The sequence below is a fragment of the Bos javanicus genome, chromosome 19 (assembly GCF_032452875.1).
Source record: "Bos javanicus breed banteng chromosome 19, ARS-OSU_banteng_1.0, whole genome shotgun sequence".
Classification (NCBI taxonomy): Eukaryota; Metazoa; Chordata; class Mammalia; order Artiodactyla; family Bovidae; genus Bos; species Bos javanicus.
This window is the reverse complement of record NC_083886.1, coordinates 1300552-1322735: the sequence shown is the minus strand read 5'-3', so window position 1 is coordinate 1322735 and position 22184 is coordinate 1300552. Positions and strand designations below refer to the sequence as shown.

General features: G+C 35.0%; 1 protein-coding gene across 1 annotated transcript; it reads left to right on the top strand.

Moving 5' to 3' along the window:
• Positions 1-19485: 19485 nt before the first annotated feature.
• On the top strand, positions 19486-21921 carry LOC133233051 (olfactory receptor 4C3D-like). Its single transcript, XM_061393096.1, has 2 exons — positions 19486-20406; positions 21880-21921. Exons 1-2 carry the CDS (start codon positions 19486-19488, stop codon positions 21919-21921), a joined length of 963 nt encoding a protein of 320 aa, XP_061249080.1.
• The last annotated feature ends 263 nt before the right edge of the window (positions 21922-22184 follow it).

Genomic DNA, 22184 nt, shown 5'->3' with positions numbered 1-22184 from the left:
AGAATTGCTCTTTTATGGTGTAATATCAAATGCTCTTGTGTAATATCAAAATTTATTAAATTTCTCCTCACAATTCAATTAATTGGGTATGATAAAAATATTTATTATGTGAATTCTTCTAAAGAATAAAATATATCTTTAATTTTTCCATTATTTTCTATTTCAAAGTATATATTTTGTTTGAAATACACCTGTAAGTTTGTCTCATTTTTAAAAATAAACTATATATAGTTTTGCAGTGTAAAATGTCTCTACTGAGACTATAGATATATATTCTATATATGAGTTTAGTTACAATTAATACTGTAAACATATTTTAGTTATTGTAGGAATTTCTCATTGCTCTCTCAAATATTATAATATTTTTCAAAATTAATATAAATCATTACAAATTTCAGAAAAATAAGTAATATGTCATAAAATTTTTGTTCAATCCTTTACACACAAACATTGTTGTTGTTTGTTGCTAAGTTATGGTGAATTCTTTTGCAAATGCATGGACAATAGCCTGCCAGTTTCCTTCTGTCCATGGAATTTCCCAGGCAAGAATATTGGAGTGGGTTAGCATTTCCTTTTCCAGGGGATCTTCCTGACCCAGAGATTGAACTTGTGTCTCCTGTATTGGCTGTCAGGATCTTTACCACTGAGCCACTAAGGAAGCCGCACATATAGATAATCTATATTAATATTTGAAGTTCGTATCTTAGTTTTGTAATTGTAAGTTAATATTGCTTTATCATGTTAAATAAATTGCTTTATCATTGCTTTATTTGTTAATATTGTTATCATGTTAATGTTGAAGTAGAATGATGTTTCATAGTTATTAATCATAAGGAGGGTACATTTAAAAATATAATTTGAATGAATATGGTGTAAATGAAATATTTTTCATCATCATTATCTCTTCAAGGGGACTAAGTTTTTTGGAGTTATATTATCATAAATATGACCTTTTCACTTTCCTAGATACTTTAGAATATTTGATGATACTGCTGATATTTTTTAATATCCCCATCTCCTTTTTTGCTACAGTGTCCATAGCTTTCTATGGAGACTCAGGCTCTGCCTTTCATGTGTAAATTTAGCATAAACTATAATCCACAAACTTCAGAAATGAACTTCAGAGCTTAATAATAGATATTTTGGGTGATACAGTTTTAAAAATGCTAGCCATATATGCCATTCTATCTCCCTTAGTAATGATATACAAGTTGCTATGAAATAGAATAGGTTTATTGTTTTATTTAACAGAGACATCATTCGTAAAATTGTCTCTCTTTCTGAATGAGGCTTGAAATAAAATATTATTTGCCTCAGAATGATTGGAAGTTTGTGATCAAAGAAACATTATTCTGCCTCCCTTATTTAGGCTGGGTTCATGAGAGGTAGGCTTCCCTGGTGGCTCAGCTCATAAATAATCCGCTTGCAATGCAGGAGACCTGGGTTCAGTCCCTGGGTTGGGAAGATCCCCTGGAGAAGGGAAGAGCTACACACTCCAGTATTCTGGCCTGGAGAATTCCATGGACTGTACAGTCCATAGGGTCAGACACATCTAAGCGACTTTTGCATTCATATGAGAGGTAAAGCTATTGGACCATGGGTTATTTTCACTAGTAAATCACACTGTGTAAGGAACCTCATATCCTGATTTTTATCCCGGTTACATGGAGATTTATTATAATATCTCAAAGTCTTCTCAAAACAATGAAAGTGAAAGTGCTAGTTGCTCAGTCATGTCTAACTCTTTGTGACCCCATGAACTGTATGGACTGTAGCCTGCAAGGCTCCTCTGTCCATGGAGTCCTCAAGGTAAGAATACTGGAGTGGGTTGCCATGTTGCCATTTCCTTCTCCATGAGATTTTCCTGACCCAGGGATTGAACTCAGGTCTCCTGCATTGTAGGCAGATTCTTTACCATGTGAAACACCAGAGAAGTCCCTCTCAAAACAATACTATTCAACAAATGAAGCCAAACATTTGACTTTATCAGGTCTTATGTAATTTATTCCCCATCATTTGGATGTTGCTATAGACTGAATATTTGTGTCCTTTATACAAAATCATAAGTTAACTTCTTCATAATTGGTGGTACCTGGAGGTGGACCCCAGGAAATGACTAGATCATAAAGTTTAAGTTCTCATGAATGGAATCAATAACCTTATAAAGAGACCTCCAAGAGTTCACTTGATCTTTCGGCCATGTGAAGACAGGAAAAAGGTGGCTATCAACTAAAGAGGAAACCTTACCAAACATGGAATCTTCTAGAAGACTAATATTTGACTTCCAAGACAGCAAGCCTCTGAAAATAAATGTTCATTGTTTAAGCCATCCAATGGTATTCTGGTATTCGGTTATAACAGCCCAAATGGACCAATAGAGAGAAACTTAGTTAATTTTCAACTTTGTGTAGTTATTTTATATGAAGATTTAAAAGTCTTTGTTAATTGTCTATGATTACTGGTCTGTAATCTCCCTGAAGTCAGAAAAAGTTACTTAATTGTCTGTGTGCTCTCAGTTTCTTGTACAATATATAGAAAGTAAATTTCACTCTACAGATATTGTCAATTACTTGAATTTTTTTAAACTTTACAATATTGTATTGGTTTTGTCATATATCAAAATGAATCTGCTACAGGTATACATGTGTTCCCCATCCTGAACCCTCCTCCCTCCTCCCTCCCCATACCATCCTTCTGGGTTGTCCCAGTGCATCAGCCCCAAGCATCCAGTATCGTGCATCAAACCTGGACTGGTGACTCATTTCATATATGATATTATACATATTTCAATGCAATTCTCCCAAATCATCCCACCCTCTCCCTCTCCCACAGAGTCCAAAAGACTGTTCTATACATCAGTGTCTCTTTTGCTGTCTCATATACAGGGTTATTGTTACCATCTTTCTAAATTCCATATATATGTGTTAGTATACTGTATTGGTGTATTTCTTTCTGGCTTACTTCACTCTGTATAATCGGCTCCAGTTTCATCCACCTCATTAGAACTGATTCAAATGTATTCTTTTTAATGGCTGAGTAATACTCCATTGTGTATATGTACCATAGCTTTCTTATCCATTTATCTGCTGATGGACATCTAGGTTGCTTCCATGCCCTGGCTATTATAAACAGTGCTGCAATGAACATTGGGGTACACGTGTCTCTTTCCCTTCTGGTTTCCTCAGTGTGTATGCCCAGCAGTGGGATTGCTGGATCATAAGGCAGTTCTATTTCCAGTTTTTTAAGGAATCTCCACACTGTTCTCCATAGTGGCTATACTAGTTTGCATTACCACCAACAGTGTAAGAGGGTTCCCTTTTCTCCACACCCTCTCCAGCATTTATTGCTTGTAGACTTTAGGATCGTAGCCATTCTGACATAGGAAACCCTAAAGACTCCACCAGAAAATTGCTAGAACTAATAAATGAATATAGTAAAGTTGCAGGATGTAAAATCAACACACAGAAATCCCTTGAATTCCTATACACTAATAATGAGAAAATAGAAAGAGAAATTAAGGAAATAATTCCATTCACCATTGCAATGAAAAGAATAAAATACTTAGGAATATATCTACCTAAAGAACTAAATACCTATATATAGAAAACTATAAAACACTGGTGAAAGAAATCAAAGAGGACACTAATAGATGGAGAAATATACCATGTTCATGGATTGGAAGAATCAATATAGTGAAAATGAGTATACTACCCAAAGCAATTTATAGATTCAATGCAATCCCTATCAAGCTACCAATGGTATTCCTCACAGAGCTAGAACAAATAATTTCACAATTTGTATGGAAATACAAAAAAACTCAAATAGCCAAAGCTATCTTGAGAAAGAAGAATGGAATTGGAGGAATCTACCTGCCTGACTTCAGGCTCTACTACAAAGCCACAGTCATCAATACAGTATGGTACTGGCACAAAGACAGAAATATAGATCAATGGAACAAAATAGAAGGCCCAGAGATAAATCCACACACATATGGACACCTTATCTTTGACAAAGGAGGCAAGAATATACAATGGATTAAAGACAATCTCTTTAACAACTGGTGCTGGAAAAACTGGTCAACCACTTGTAAAAGAATGAATTCTTAATCTATTAAGAATTACTACTTTTTTTGTGGCATCTTTGTCAGGTTTTGGTATTAGGGTGATGGTGGCCTCATAGAATGAGTTTCGAAGTTTACCTTCCTCTGCAATTATTTGGAAGAGTTTGAGCAGGATAGGTGTTAGCTCTTCTCTAAATTCTTGGTAGAATTCAGCTGTGAAGCCATCTGGAGCTGGGCTTTTGTTTGCTGGAAGATTTTTGATTACAGTTTCAATTTCCCTGTTTGTGATGGGTCTGTTAAGGTTTTCTATTTCTTCCTGGTCGAGTTTTGGAAAGTTGTACTTTTCTAAGAATTTGTCCATTTCTTCCACGTTGTCCATTTTATTGGCATATAATTGTTGACAGTAGTCTCTTATGATCCTTTGTATTTCTGTGTTGTCTGTTGTGATCTCTCCTTTTTCGTTTCTAATTTTGTTGATTTGATTTTTCTCCCTTTGTTTCTTGATGAGTCTGGCTAATGGTTTGTCAATTTTATTTATCCTTTCAAAGAACCAGCTTTTGGTTTTGTTGATTTTTGCTATGGTCTCTTTTGTTTCTTTTGCATTTATTTCTGCTCTAATTTTTAAGATTTCTTTCCTTCTACTAACCCTGGGGTTCTTCATTTCTTCCTTTTCTAGTTGCTTTAGGTGTAGAGTTAGGTTATTTATTTGACTTTTTTCTTGTTTCTTGAGGTGTGCCTGTATTGCTATGAACTTTCCCCTTAGGACTGCTTTTACCGTGTCCCACAGGTTTTGGGTTGTTGTGTTTTCATTTTCATTCATTTCTATGCAAATTTTGATTTCTTTTTTGATTTCTTCTGTGATTTGTTGGTTATTCAGCAGTGTGTTGTTCAGCCTCCATATGTTTGAATTTTTAATAGTTTTTCTCCTGTAATTGAGATCTAATCTTACTGCATTGTGGTCAGAAAAAATGCTTGGAATGATTTCTATTTTTTTGAATTTACCAAGGCTAGCTTTATGGCCCAGGATGTGATCTATCCTGGAGAAGGTTCCATGTGTGCTTGAGAAAAAGGTGAAATTCATTGTTTTGGGATGAAATGTCCTATAGATATCAATTAGGTCTAACTGGTCTATTGTATCATTTAAAGTTTGTGTTTCCTTGTTAATTTTCTGTTTAGTTGATCTATCCATAGGTGTAAGTGGGGTATTAAAGTCTCCCACTATTATTGTGTTATTGTTAATTTCTCCTTTCATACTTGTTAGCATTTGTCTTACGTACTGTGGTGCTCCCGTGTTGGGTGCATATATATTTATAATTGTTATATCTTCTTCTTGGATTGATCCTTTGATCATTATGTAATGACCTTCTTTGTCTCTTTTCACAGCCTTTGTTTTAAAGTCTATTTTATCTGATATGAGTATTGCTACTCCTGCTTTCTTTTGGTCCCTATTTGCATGAAAAACCTTTTTCCAGCCTTCACTTTCAGTCTGTATGTGTCCCCTGTTTTGAGGTGGGTCTCTTGTAGACAACATATGTAGGGGTCTTGTTTTTGTATCCATTCAGCCAGTCTTTGTCTTTTGGTTGGGGCATTCAACCCATTTACGTTTAAGGTAATTACTGATAAGTATGATCCCGTTGCCAGTTACTTTATTGTTTTGGGTTCGAGTTTATACACCGTTTTTGTGTTTCCTGTCTAGAGAATATCCTTTAGTATTTGTTGGAGAGCTGGTTTGGTGGTGCTGAATTCTCTCAGCTTTTGCTTCTCTGAAAAGCTTTTGATTTCTCCTTCATACTTGAATGAGATCCTTGCTGGGTACAATAATCTGGGCTGTAGGTTATTTTCTAAACTACAGGCCAATATCACTGATGAACATAGACGCAAAAATCCTTAACAAAATTCTAGCAATCAGAATCCAACAACACATTAAAAAGATCATACACCATGATCAAGTGGGCTTTATCCCAGGGATGCAAGGATTCTTCAATATCTGCAAATCAATCAATGTAATACACCACATTAACAAATTGAAAAATAAAAACCATATGATTATCTCAATAGATGCAGAGAAAGCCTTTGACAAAGTTCAACACCCATTTATGATAAAAACTCCCCAGAAAGCAGGAATAGAAGGAACATACCTCAACATAATAAAAGCTATATATGACAAACCCACTGCAAACATTATCCTCAATGGTGAAAAATTGAAAGCATTTCCTCTAAAGTCAGGAACAAGACAAGGATGCCCACTTTCACCACTACTATTCAACATAGTTTTGCAAGTTTTGGCCACAGCAATCAGAGCAGAAAAAGAAATAAAAGGAATCCAAATTGGAAAAGAGGAAGTAAAACTCTCACTATTTGCAGATGACATGATCCTCTACATAGAAAACCCTAAAGACTCCACCAGAAAATTACTAGAAATAATCAATGACTATAGTAAAGTTGCAGGATATAAAATCAACACACAGAAATCCCTTGCATTCCTATACACTAATAATGAGAAAGCAGAAAGAGAAATTAAGGAAACAATTTCATTCACCATTGCAATGGAAAGAATAAAATACTTAGGAATATATCTACCTAAAGAAACTAAAGACCTATATATAGAAAACTATAAAACACTGGTGAAAGAAATCAAAGAGGACACTAATAGATAGAGAAATATACCATGTTCATGGATTGGAAGAATCAATATAGTGAAAATGAGTATACTACCCAAAGCAATTTATAGATTCAACGCAATCCCTATCAAGCTACCAACAGTATTCTTCACAGAGCTAGAACAAATAATTTCACAATTTGTATGGAAATACAAAAAACCTCGAATAGCCAAAGCGATCTTGAGAAAGAAGAATGGAACTGGAGGAATCAACCTACCTGACTTCAGGCTCTACTACAAAGCTACAGTTATCAAGACAGTATGGTACTTGCACAAAGACAGAAATATTGATCAATGGAATAAAATAGAAAGTCCAGAGATAAATCCACACACATATGGACACCTTCTTTGACAAAGGAGGCAAGAATATACAATGGATTAAAGACAATCTCTTTAACGAGTGGTGCTGGGAAATCTGGTCAACCACTTGTAAAAGAATGAAACTGGACCACTTTCTAACACCATACACAAAAATAAACTCAAAATGGATTAAAGATCTAAACGTAAGACCAGAAACTATAAAACTCCTAGAGGAGAACATAGGCAAAACACTCTCCGACATACATCACAGCAGGATACTCTATGACCCACCTCCCAGAATATTGGAAATAAAAGCAAAAATAAACAAATGGGACCTAATTAACCTTAAAAGCTTCTGCACATCAAAGGAAACTATTAGCAATGTTAAAAGACAGCCTTCAGAATGGGAGAAAATAATAGCAAATGAAGCAACCGACAGACAACTAATATCAAAAATAAACAAGCAACTCCTACAGCTCAACTCCAGAAAAATAAACGACCCAATCAAAAAATGGGCCAACGAACTAAATAGACATTTCTCCAAAGAAGACATACAGATGGCTAACAAACACATGAAAAGATGCTCAACATCACTCATTATCAGAGAAATGCAAATCAAAACCACTATGAGGTACCATTTCACACCAGTCAGAATGGCTGCGATCCAAAAGTCTACAAGCAATAAATGCTGGAGAGGGTGTGGAGAAAAGGGAACCCTCTTACACTGTTGGTGGGAATGCAAACTAGTACAGCCACTATGGAGAACAGTGTGGAGATTTCTTAAAAAACTGGAAATAGAACTGCCTTATGATCCAGCAATCCCACTGCTGGGCATACACACTGAGGAAACCAGAAGGGAAAGAGACACGTGTATCCCAATGTTCATCGCAGCACTATTTATAATAGCCAAGACATGGAAGCAACCTAGATGTCCATCAGCAGATGAATGGATAAGGAAGCTATGGTACATATACACAATGGAGTATTATTCAGCCATTAAAGAGAGTACATTTGAATCAGTTCTAATGAGGTGGATGAAACTGGAGCCTATTATACAGAGTGAAGTAAGCCAGAAGGAAAAACATAAATACAGTATACTAACGCATATATATGGAATTTAGAAAGATGGTAACAATAACCCTGTGTACGAGACAGCAAAAGAGACACTGATGTATAGAACAGTCTTATGGACTCTGTGGGAGAGGGAGAGGGTGGGAAGATTTGGGAGAATGGCAATGAAACATGTAAAATATCATGTAGGAAACGAGTTGCCAGTCCAGGTTCGATGCACGATACTGGATGCTTGGGGCTGGTGCACTTGGATGACCCAGAGGGATGGCATGGTGAGGAAGGAGGGAGGAGGGTTCGGGATGGGGAACACATGTATACCTGTGGCGGATTCATTTTGATATTTGGCAAAACTAATACAATTATGTAAAGTTTGAAAATAAAATAAAATTAGAAAAAAAAAGAATTACTACAAATGGATTTTAATAAATGTTTTTTACACTATATATATATGTATATATTTGCTACAAATATTTACTCTCCTTTGACATTTGCTTCAAGTATTTATGTTATGTTATGAGCGTTTTTTATAAAATGTTATTTTAATATTATTTTAGTTTTTTATTTTCTATCACACACTCTTGGAAAACTCCATACTCTTTCAATACTTTAAAAAAATTTAACCTTACTTAAAAAAAAAAAAAAACCTATTTGGTCAATTAACTCTCTTCCCATCATGACATCATTTTGAAGTTCAGGATTTCAAATTCTACATTCAGACTGCTTTTATTCATCAAAGGAAATGATCAACAAAGCTAAAAGGTAACCTATGGAATGCAAGAAAACACGGGCAAATTATGTATCTCATGGGTTTCTCCAGTTGCTCAGCAGTAAAGAATCTGCCTGTAGTGCAGGAGATGCAGAAGGCTCAGGCTCGATCCCTGGGTTGGAAAAATCCTCTGGAGGTGGGCATGGAAACCCACTCTAGTATTCTTGCCTAGACAATCCCATGAACAGAGGAGCCTAGCAATTTTCAATCCACAAGTCAGACATGACTGAAGTGGATACACACACACAGAACATGACTCTCATAATAAGTTAATAAATAAAATATATAAGGAGCTTATACAATTAAATAGCAAGAAACCCTCCTTCAAATAACCAAATCTAAACATGGACAAAGAAACTGAATATTTTTTGAAAGAAGACGTAGAAATTGCCAAAAGGAAATTGGAAATTGCTCATACTGATAGTCAATAGGGAAATGCAATCAAAATGAACTCTCCAAATGAATTCTCACCTCATACATGTAAGGATGGCTATATCAAATATTCATCAACAAAAAACTTTGATAAGGATGTAGTGAAAATGGAAGCCTACTATACCACTGTTGGGACTATAAATTTGTTCAGTGACTATGGAAAACATTATGGAGGTTTCTCAAGGTATTAAAAGTAAAACTACTGTAAAGTTCAGCAATTCAATGCTCATGTAAATATTCATGTAAATATTCAAAAATATGACACCAGGAATCTGAAGAGATACCCACACTTCCATGATCAACATAATATCAACCAAAATATCCACTGATAGATGAATACATAAAGGAAATATTATATATAGATAGTATATATTCGTATATATATATAGTATATATACTATACATATATGCATTGTGCTGTACCTTGCTTAGTCACTCAGTTGTGTCCGATTCTTTGCAACCCCATTAACTGCAGTCCGCCTGGCTCCACTGTCCATGGGGATTCTCCAGGCAAAAATACTAGTATGGATTGCCATGCCCTCCTTCAGGGGATCTTCCCAACCCAGAGATTGAACCCAGGTCTCCCACACTGCAGGAGAATTCTTTGCTGTCTGAACCACCAGGGAAAGCCAAGAATACTGGAGTGGGTAGGCTAGCCCTTCTTAGGGAATCTTCCCAACCCAGGAATTGAATCCAGATCTCCTTTATTACAGGTGGATTCTTTACCAGCTGAGCTACCAGGGAAGTCTCATATATGCCTTATAACCCTCCCTCCCCCCCCCAAAAAAAGGTAGTTTTTTTCCCTCAAAAATGGTTTTCTTGAAGTAATATTAAGGAACAAACTATTATGGATTCAAAAACTTATGGAAGGTTTTTAGAAAGTGAACCCTGAAAAAAGGAGTTTTGTGTATGGGAGGGTTGAGATTACATTAAATTTAATTGGGTAAAGGAATTTTATTATTAAAATAAGCAGGTGTAGGATTCAATTTGGTTACTCTCTATAAAGAGAATAAGTTTACTTTGATGCGGCTTTTGATAAAGCTAATGTGAACTTTCTTGCCTTTAAGTGAATTGTATTTGCTTTTGAAATCTTTTATCACTTTGATTAAGTGAATAAACATTCACCTGATCCTATCTGAACAAGTGTTTTAAAACGTCTTGATATTTTTTTTTTATTTTATTTTTTTTTATTCTTCCAATTTTATTTTATTTTTAAACTTTACATAATTGTATTAGTTTTGCCAAATATCAAAATGAATCCGCCACAGGTATACATGTGTTCCCCATCCCGAACCCTCCTCCCTCCTCCCTCCCCATACCATCCGTCTGGGCCGTCCCAGTGCACCAGCCCCAAGCATCCAGCATCATGCATCGAACCTGGACTGGCAACTCGTTTCTTACATGATATTTTACATGTTTCATTGCCATTCTCCCACATCTTCCCACCCTCTCCCTCTCCCACAGAGTCCATAAGACTGTTCTATACATCAGTGTCTCTTTTGCTGTCTCGTTTAACAAGCTTTCTATCAAATTCTATTGAAAGCTCTCTTGACACCTTAAATTTGGAATGCTTCAGAGGATCCCTGAGCTATGTTGGAGAGAAATATTAACATTAAACCAAATAGGATTATTTGGTATATTAAATTACAAAGGAAGCATTGTAAAATGAATAATAAGCTCTGCAGATTATACAGCATGAACAAATATTAATAGAGGTGTTCTAGTTATTACCTATATGAATCACATAGAATTGAATAAACTGATAAATAATTTTTTTTGTTTTGTTTTGTCTGACATATTACTGACTTTTAATCTTTTTTTTTAGATGTAAGGAAACTTTTCTCCATAAGCTAATAATGATTTGTAATAACTTGGTAAATTACACTTTTGTAAATAAAATTATAAAATTTATTATTTTCTCTCTCAAGTCATCCATTCCAGAAATGGAAGTTCTAAGGTTCCTATCAGCTTTATCAGGTAAATCTGGAAGGCCATGGACTGACTGGTGATATTTTAGGGGCTGAAAAAGGGAGGAATTCGCCTAAATTTGTAACATGAAATCTGTGACAGGCACTTGATGTGGCTTTCCTGGCCCTGAGAAAGAGGCCTTTTAAAAGTTCAGACTGAGGCATTTTATGAAAAATTCCAGCACAACAAATTTAAAAGAGCCTTTATGATCAAATGAAAAGCTATGGTTCATCCATCCATGGTAAAATTAGGTGGCCACTGTGGGTGTGACTTCAGACACAATCCTGTACTATCAAGTACTTGAATTCTCTGAGCAGTGGAAGAGGATTTTATTCCTATCACAATCTTTACATTTTCATATTTTATTACTGTGAAACACTGGTATACCTCACCAAGCACTAACAGCATATTTGTGAGATAGATGCTATTATTATGGTTATTCTTATATTTCAGATGAAGAACATTGAGATTCAAAAAAGTTAAATAATCTGCCCATTGTTAAAGACAGAGCTAGTATTTACATCTTTATTATTCTAAGTCCAATTGTGATAGTCTTTCAACCGTTTCAAATGATATTGGAATAAAAGACAGCATTTCAGAAAAATCTTACTTGTTTTGTAGTAATCAAAATGTTTTCCTTTCTGATTACAGAGTTATATAATATGCCTGTGTATATTAGGCATTGGCCCTCAGAAAGCTATGTGGCTTGCTGGTTCTAGGTTGGTGTGGAACATAAAGTAGAGAGAAGACACCTGCCTATATTCTCTTTACACACACATGATATACCCAACATTTAAAATTGTATTGAGTTTATTTTTTTTATATTCAAAAATACTTTGTCGTTTTAATTTTTTAAAATAATTTTTTATACAAGTTTTAAAGGTGACACTCCAACTACAGTTCTTACAAAATATTGGCTATAGTCCCTGTATTGTACAATACTTCCTTGTAGCCTGTCTTACACCCCAGTACTGGAAACAAGTCTAAACATCTTGAAATATCAATCAGTTCAGTGGTTCAGTGGTGTCCGACTCTTTGCGACCTCATGAATCACAGCAGGCCAGGCCTCCCTGTTTATTATTCTGCTGTGAACAAGTTGTCCGTTCTTCTAAAAAACAATTGTCCTCCATTTAAATTGATGTGAATATTTTGAGTGTTCTAAAATGGTCAGTTCAGTTCAGTCCAGTTCTGTTGCTCAGTCATGTCCGACTCTTTGCAACCCCATGAATTGCAGCAAGCCAGGCCACCCTGTCCATCACCAACTCCTGGAGTTCACTCAAACTCATGTCCATCGAGTTGGTGATGCCATCCAGCCATTTCATCCTCTGTAGTCCCCTTCTCCTCCTGCCGCCAATCCCTCCTAGCATCAGTCTTTTCCAGTGAGTCAACTCTTCTCATGAGGTGGCCAAAGTACAGGAGTTTCAGCTTTAACATCATTCCTTCCAAAGAACACCCAGGACTGATGTCCTTTAGAATGGACTGGTTGGATCTCCTTGCAGTCCAATGGACTCTCAAGAATCTTCTCCAACACCACAGTTCAAAAGCATCAATTCTTTGGCGCTCTAAAATGGTCAGAAGGACATTAAAAAATTAAAATTTACTGTTCTTATTTTACAGAAACAATGGAAGATTCAGTTCAGTTCAGTGGCTCAGTCGTGTCTGACCCTTTGCGAAGAAATGCTAAATAACTAGACCATACAACAGGTAAGTCAGCTTTAAACCCAAATACTCTTAATCCACATCCTATGAACTTTACATTATACAGAGTTCCTTGGGACTGGTATGTGATTATGGTTTACAATATAAGAAATTAGAAAATATATAGAAATTAGATAAATATAGAAAATAAAAATATTTTTGATTATTGAATTATTAACTATTAGTAGCAACTAAGTGCAGGTATTTTTCAAAGGCACATAGTAAACTAGACCTGTGAAAACATTTACTATTAGAATGTTGGCTTAATACTTAGCCCCTTGAATATGGAATCTTTGTTGAAAACTGCTTTAAGAAATCATTTAAATGGGATATACAAAAACAAAACAGGAATCATTAGTCCACTGTTGACCAAAGAAAATATTTCTCATCTAAACAACTCAAATAAATTATAAGACTTTGTTTTAAAATATGAATATTTCATAAGTGAAGTCTGATTCAAAATAAAAAACGTGTGTATGTGTCATATATGTGTTTATCATTTTCTCTTTTGACATAAACATCCTGCCTGCAACTTCAAGGGTCCGTATGTTTTATTAAAAATAAAAATAAAATCAATCAATGCTGTAGTGCAGCAATCTTTAGGAAATGTTATTGCTATAAAATTATGATGTAGAGTAAGAACACTATCTTTAGGATGAGGAGATATGAGTTTTATTTCACATTATGTCATCATTTTCTATAACTTTAAACCAGTCATTCCTATTTCTACAAGTAGTTTACTTAAGTAAATGGAAACTGTTTCCAATTTCTGTGATTCTGCCCAAGCAAGTATGATTATTGCCATAAACATAGTTGCTTCTGCTTCATTTAGAAGTAAAATTGGAAGAATTATGTGACTACAATCCACTTCCCCAAACTGTTCCATTTCTGATAAACAATTTAGGAGATGCTCTCTGGGATTAAAGTACCTTGGGATTGGATTAACATAATATGAGCCCTACTTTGAAGTGCCGTCTGCCTTTGATATTATGCTTCTCTACTCATGGAAATGCACAACACTGCCCATAAGAATAATTTGGCAGGTACCCACTTTTTGTGAAATTAGTCCCTGAAACTATCAAAAGTCAAACCATTCCTCAACTATTTTCCAATCAACTATGAGAAGATTCATATATAATTTCTTCTGCTTTCATTCCATTTTAGCCTTTAAGTTTGAGAATCTGTGTGGCTCTTTCTCAGTGGTTTTCAACCATTCTGTCCTTGGATTTGTAATCTGAAACCACACTTTCCTGGTATAGCTTCAGGACTTCCTTTAAAATACATATATATATATATATATATATATATATATATATATATATATATATATATATTGCCATGGACAGTCTTCACTGATTTAGACCTAACTCTATTTCCATTTTGGTGCAACTCTAGGCCTTAGACAGCTGGACTAGACAGGTATAAGAGTTGTAAAGCAATCTATTTACACTGTACCATAGCTATTTAAGTAAAAGTTGAACAGCCACTCAATGAGCATAGTGAATGGATTTCAATCTTTATGAGCTTGGAATTGATGCCCTTGTCAGTACATGATGTTTCTCTGACATGATTCTGCCTTTCATTCCAGAGTGACAATCAGAAAAATCCATATTTCTATAGTTTGTTAGATAGCTTCAAATCCTCATTCAGACTGTCTTTGGAATCTACCATCACTCATATTATTACTGCCTTTTATAATATTGGAGTGTTTAGTCAAACTAGGTTTAATCATGTCATTTCAGTTTTCTTTTCCTTCATGACATGTGCTGCTCACAGTGACACATATTCTGGAGCCAATTAAAAGTTAGGTACAACCTATTTTTTCTTCTATTAATACAACCATATTTGAACAGTGTATGTTTCTATATAAGAAAATTTCTCAATTAAATTGAATTAAATACATTTTCAATATAATTTCAAATATCAGTCTATTTTAGTAGTAATTGTAATAGGCCTTACATGAGGTGGCAACCTGAGCTTCTCATGACACTTATGTTGAAAAACAGTAATTTAAAGAAATCTTGTCCCTGAGTTTAGTGCCCTGGCTTCTTATTCTGAATTTGCAAATGGTGTTTTGATTCTGTCTCATGTATTTCCTTGCTATTAATTGTGGCTATTTTCTTTTCTATTTAGTAGACTTATTATGCTTATTTTTTTCTCTACTTAGTAGGCCTATTATGAGGTAAATTTAAAAGACTAAAATATAGTGTTCTACCATCTCTGAATATAATTTGATAGACATATTTTCATAATTATCACATTAATCTAATCCCAGAATAAATTCAAGATGCAGCCATTTTGAAAAAGTATTGTAAGCTTTATTTGTTTTGAAGTGCCAATATTATTGTTGCTGTTGTTCAGTTGTTAAGGCATGCCCAATTCTTTGTGGCAAGTATTATTATAAAGTTTGTATTATCATTTAAGGTGCATCTGAAAACAGTAGTAAAAATTATGATTTGCATGAATGGTAGACAGATGGAAAGTAATAAGTATTATCATGAAAAAAAATTACATCAGATAGTTATCCACTTTGACTAATTTATATAATGGTGATATTCAGGCTCCATATTAATCTCATTTGTTATCAAATGCATAAATTCATGAATGATTAACTTATTCTGTTCTCTTGTCATAGTGTTTTGTTTTCATGTAGACCTAAGGAGAAGTTCAAAATTAAAGATGAGTACAAAAAGTTATCCTCCAAAGCCCATTTAATTTATATGAAATAATTGAATTGTTGACATGGTATGCTAAGGATGATTAAATACCCTTGGGGTCCAATTAGCCAGAGTTAAGAAAGTTCATAAAATTTACCTACAAATAGAACATGTGATTGTACTTTTAAGAGTCAACAGACAGACCTTACAGAAAGGTAATATTTATAAATTAATGAAGACACTTACAGACAGTTTTAATCATATAACTTCTTTGTTTATGAACTAACAGCTGCCTTGGGCTCTGGCCATGGACGTGTATATTAGACAAGTTCATAGGTAAGATTTTTATTTTCAGGAAAACATAAAATCATAAACTCAGGTTTAAATGGGTTTTATAAATCATAGAATCATGCCTTATCCACACTTATCTGAAATTTGGCACCCTTCTTTAGCATGCAAAATATCAAGAAAGGTAGACTCAACTACAATACTACCGATATAGAAATGAAGATATTTTGCTTTTTTCCTATTAATGCATATTTAAATTAGGATTAAAAATAATTAGTGTTAAGAATAACATCAAAATGTTTCCCAGTTAGCAATACAACATAAGAATTTCCTTTAAGAACCTGACCAATTTTGTAAAGTTTAAAAATAAAATAAAATTAAAAAAAATAAAAAAATAAAACATTTATATTAAAAATTACACTTAAATAAAAAAGATGCACTATCTATTACTTATCCATTTCTCTGATGTTAAGTGATCATTGTAGTTTTTGAATTTTCCACAATTTTCCAAAATATGTTTAACATATTTGTAAATCATGATCTTTATCCATTAAAATTATTTTTCATCTGATTTCCTCCCAGAAAAAGGTATTATGGAGAGAAAAAAAAAATAAAAACCTATTTCTTCATAGTTACGTCTAAAATACTTATATTTATAATATGTCTAATTCTTGCTTTATGCATACTAGTCTCTTTCTATGTAAGGGTGTATGCAGGGGGGTGCCATCTCAGAATAAGGATATACAGTGGAGCTGTATTTGCTCCACTGTATTTTCACTTTGTTTCCATAAGTATAGAATTTTCATTTTGGATAATTTAAAAAGTATCCATGTATCACTGAAAGAAAAAGATATTTTTTGCAGAATGGATGCTGTGGGAAGACGGGAGAAGGGGCCATGAGAACACATGTAGCAGAAACAGGAAGGGGTGGGAAGGTCCTTCCTGTCATGGATGAACTGCTACTGTTTGGTAAGAGCATTTCAGGCATTTAAGGGCATTTACTAGGGATACTTCAGCATACTTAGTGGGCATCAAAGAAATATTTGTTGAATGAGTGAACATGCAGTATACACATATATACATATACATATAATATAGTAATATACTTTATATGTGTTTCTATTAGTTGGTCTTAATATGTTTGTATGTATAGTGTATTACCTATCTCTATAACTTATCTATTAATGTTATTTCTCTCTGTTCTCGATATTTTTTTTCTTTTAGAATGTTGAAAATAGGGATTTCCTTTTCTTAACAAATTCTCTTCCACTGAATACCTATGCAAGTTCTTTTTTTTAATCCAAGTCTACTGAAACTATCAATTTTTTAAAGGTGACTATGTTAAATTATATGTGGAATATAATTTCGAAGGAGAAAAAAATCACTTAAAATAATATAATTATCTTGATATACTAACATGCTCTTTCCAAGAGGCAATAATTATTTTTATACCTACCACATAATGTGTGCCAGAAATTATAAACCTAGACTGCAACTACCTTTCAATAATTAATTTATGTTTCTCATAAAGAATAATAATAAACATAGCTAGAGGACAACAGCACTTGAATCCATGTAGTTTTCTGGTCTGTGTGGTGGTGGTTTAGTCACTAAGTTGTATCCAACTCTTGTGATCCCATGGACTCTAGCCTGCCAGGCTCCTCTGTTCATGGGATTTCCCAGGCAAGAATACAGGAGTGAGTAGCCATTTCCTTCTCCAGGGGATCTTCCCAACCCAGAGATCAAACCCCCATCTCTTGCATTGCAGATGGATTCTTTACTGACTGAGCCAGCAGGAAAGCCCATAATCTGGAAAAGCAGAGTTATTCTTATCCATGGAGAATGACTATTTACCAAGCATGTCTTATCACTTAATAGGTTTCAGGCACTGCAGACATCATGCCAGACACTATAGTTCCCAGAAAGAAAAAACACACCTGAATAGCTTATGTATTCTGATAGGTACCAGGGTGGATGTGTCACCAAGGACTTATATACATTTCCATAAATTACTTGCTTATGATAGATAGAGGCTTTCCTGGTAGCTCAGCTGGTAAAGAATCTGCTTGTAGTGCAGGAGACCTGGCTTCAATCCCTGGGTTGGAAAGATAACCTGGAGAAGGGAAGGGCTATCCACTCCAGTATTCTGGCCTAGAGAATTTCATGGACTGTATAGTCCATGGAGTCACAAAGAGTTGTACACGACTGAGCGACTCACACTTCACTGTGATAGAAAATTGTTGACCATGTATTTGTTTTCACAGTTAAAACTGAGTGTTCAAATATAAATTATTATGGAGGAAAGAATTATATTTGCACAAGACCTCTGAGCCTACAAGATACATCTGAGAATTATAACTTATAACCTCATAGACACAGAGGAGGGCTTGAAAGTTTAAGATACTGAGATGATGCAGCAAAGTCCAATGGAGAAGGAATCAAAGTGAAAATCCAGATCTCACATACATCAGTTTAGTTCAGTTCAGTCGCTCAGTCATCTCTGACTCTTTGCCATCCCATGAATCACAGCACGCCAGGCCTCGCTGTCCATCACCAACTCCCGGAGTTCACCCAAACTCATGTCCATCGAGTTGGTAATACCATCCAGCCATCTCATCCTCTGTCATCACCTTCTCCTCCTGCCCCCAACCCCTCCCAGCATCAGAGACATTTCCAATGAGTCAATTCTTTGCATGAGGTGGCCAAAGTATTGGAGTTTTAGCTTTATCATCAGTCCTTCCAAATAACACCCAGGACTGATCTCCTTTAGAATGGACTGGTTGAATCTCCTTGCAGTCCAAGGGACTCTCAAGAGTCTTCTCCAACACCACAGTTCAAAAGCATCAATTCTTCAGCACTCAGCTTTCTTCACAGTCCAAGTCTCACATCCATACATGACCACAGGAAAAACCATAGCCTTGACTAGATGGACCTTTGTTGGAAAATTAATATCTCTGCTTTTTAATATGCTATCAAGATTGGTCATAACTTTCCTCACAAGGAGTAAGTATCTTTTAATTTCATGGCTGCAATCACCATCTGCAGTGATTTTGGAGCCCCCAAAAAACAAAGTCTGATACTGTTTCCACTGTTTCCCCATCTATTTCCCATGAAGTGATGGGACCAGATGCCATGATCTTTGTTTTCTGAATGTTGAGCTTTAAGCCAACTTTTTCACTCTCCTCTTTTACTTTCATCAAGAGGCTTTTTAGTTCCTCTTCACTTTCTGCCATAAGGGTGCTGTCATCTGTATATCTGAGGTCACTGATGTTTATCCCGGCAATCTTGATTCCAGCTTGCCTCACATACATAGTGCAGTGCTTTTCAGTAAATCATGTATCAAATGTCCTTATCAATATTTTACAGGTGATAGATACTAGGAGTCTGAAGAGATAAAAACCATCATTGAAGAAGTAAGAAAGTCTTGAAGGAAATACTGAGCAAGAATGCCAAAGACATGCTCCATGTTTACAATGACTGCACTGTTTTTGTTCTCAGAAATTCAGAACAGAAGCCTTTCAATATTAACAAGTACTGTTTTTTACTTTTTAGGTAATTCAGGCCCTAAGAAGTTGTTACATGCTGAATGGATCTTCTTATGCTTCAAAACAATGTGACTGAATTTGTTCTCTTGGGACTCACACAAAATCCACATTTGCAGAAAGTACTATTTATTGTCTTTCTGCTTATTTTCCTGTTTACCATGGTGGCCAATCTGCTCATTGCCATCACCATCTCCCTCAGTCCCACACTTTCTGCTCCAATGTACTTTTTTCTCACTTATTTGGCCTTCATAGATGCCTTTTACACATCTACCACAACCCCCAAAATGGCCATTGACCTGCTGTACCAGAGGAGAACCATCTCTTGGCATGGATGCCTGGCTCAACTCTTTTTGGTACACTTCCTGGGAGGATCAGAGATTATAGTCCTCATCGTCATGGCCTATGACCGCTATGTGGCCATCTGCAAGCCTCTGCACTACACAGCCATCATGCAACAGGGGCTCTGCCAGCTCCTGGTTGTGGTGGCCTTGATTGGGGGGATCCTGCATGCTACTGTACAGATTCTTTTTACAGTAGACTTGACCTTCTGTGGTCACAACGTCATGGACCACTTCATGTGTGATTTCTTCTCACTCTTGGAAATTGCCTGCAGTCACACACACACACTTGGAATGGTGGTGGCAGCCAACAGTGGGGCCATGTGCTTGCTCATTTTTTTCATGCTACTCATCTCCTACATAGTCATTCTGAGCTCCCTGAAATCCCATGGTTCTGAAGGACGGCGCAGAGCCCTCTCCACATGTGGCTCCCACTTTACAGTAGTGGTGCTGTATTTTGTCCCTTGTATATTTAGTTACATGCGTCCTGTGGCAACTTACCCTGGGGACAAGTTGGTGAGTGTGTTCTTTATAATCATCACTCCCATGTTAAATCCTATCATTTACACAGTGAGAAACACAGAGGTTAAAAATGCCACGTGGAGTTTGTTGAAGAGGAGAGTAGCTTAGGCTGTCCTTGAGGCTGAGAAAGTAATTAATTATATACATAGGGAAGATTTTACCTATTGTAAATTGTGAAAGTAATTTAGGAAAATTTTTAGATCATTTCCATTAAAAATATTTTCCAAGCTGATTTCTCCCCAGAAAAAGGTATTTCATCCACTGAAAAAATGACTAGAAGCTAACATTTGTTGGGTATTTGATAATGGCTAGTTATTTTTTAGTCTTTTTGATAACTCTTAATGCACTTTACCAAGGCTTGTATGTTGACATTTATAGATTCTGAATAAGCAAGGGAAAGAACTCTAATCCCCTAGTGGATCATGGTTGCATAATTTTTCTCCAGAGTCTTACCGCTCCTTTACTAAATTCTTCATATGTATTTCTTGGATGAAAGTTGCTTTCCATAGAATCTGATTTCATAACTTCTTTAATTTATGCTTAGCCTGTGAGAAAGTAGTCTGGTATAGAAATTTTCAGATAGATATATGGATAAGAGACATATGGGAAGTGCAAGAATCACTACAGATTTTCTTTTTCTGAAATAAGAATTTACTAAAAACAAATAGAAAAGTGCCCCACAAAAGGAGAATGAATAACTCACAATCTACTTCATTTTTTTCCCACATAATTTAGGCCAGAAATTTTGAAATTACTCTTAATTTGCTTTTTCTTTTTTGTTTAAATATCCTTATAGCTCATTTTTCCTTGAATATGAAGGAAATATTTTCCTCCATATGAAGACTGAGGAAATATTTGAAATAAGAATGGCAAGCATTTTTTTTTTAAATCAAGTTTCAACAGAAAGTCATTTAATTAGATTCAAAGCTATGAAGGGAACTATATGTAGCTATGTGTGGGTCTAATACATATATTTACATTAAATGACCCCCCTATTATCTATAAGGGATATTTGCTTCAGTTGATTTGTCCATGTAAACTGGGGGTTCCATTATCATTATCCCCATTTTACAAAGAAACAAATTGAAGCCATGAATATTTATTAATTTACTGAAATCAAATCACACATTTTTATCCCAGGAAAATGTCAGGAAAGCTAGAATACAGCTTCCTTTCAAAACTTTCAGCTATGAACTTCTGACCAGAACTTTAAAACTTAGTTTTGCTTTCATTCAAATGAAACTTAGTAGTCCATACTATGTTTAGGTATATAGATAAGAAACTTACCTGTAGTTTCTTATCTATATAATTCAAAATTATCCACTTTGTCCTTCAAGAAAATCATATTGGTATTGCTGCAGCCTCATAGCAAAGGTCTCAGAGATACAGCACCACAAGTTGATAGTATTCAAAGGATGTCTCTTTTATAAAACTAAAAATTTCTTTCAGATTTTCCCATTAATAAACATTCAATAATATATCATATTAATATTATTAGTAATTTATAATATCAGCAATGATGTGATATATATTAATATAAATTTTCCCATTTATAAAACTAAAAATTCATTTCAGACTTTCCCAGTATTAAAATTGCCCATTATAAAAATAAAATAGCTAAGATGAACTATAGCAAGTCTGCAATGCTCCTCTATGCATCTGAAGGAAAAAAAGTCATCCTACATTATATAACTCATAAATTTAAGTTTTCTGACTACAGCACTTGTAGCAAATGTTACTTCTGTTACTTCTCAGAAATATCACTTTCTCAAATCCAATGATCAACTGAAACCATTTTTTCCCCATAATTTACACATACTGTAATACCAGAGCATCATACTGGTGTGACTACGTTTACTAAGTTGTGCTGTCTCCAGTAC

What these genes read in the sequence shown, in the direction of transcription:
- LOC133233051 (XM_061393096.1), top strand. Translation starts at nt 19,486, where the DNA reads ATGGATCTTCTTATGCTTCAAAACAATGTGACTGAATTTGTTCTCTTG. An exon ending in GTTTGTTGAAGAGGAGAGTA is followed by an intron (nt 20,407 to 21,879) that starts GCTTAGGCTGTC and finishes AATTCATTTCAG; the next exon opens with ACTTTCCCAGTATTAAAATT.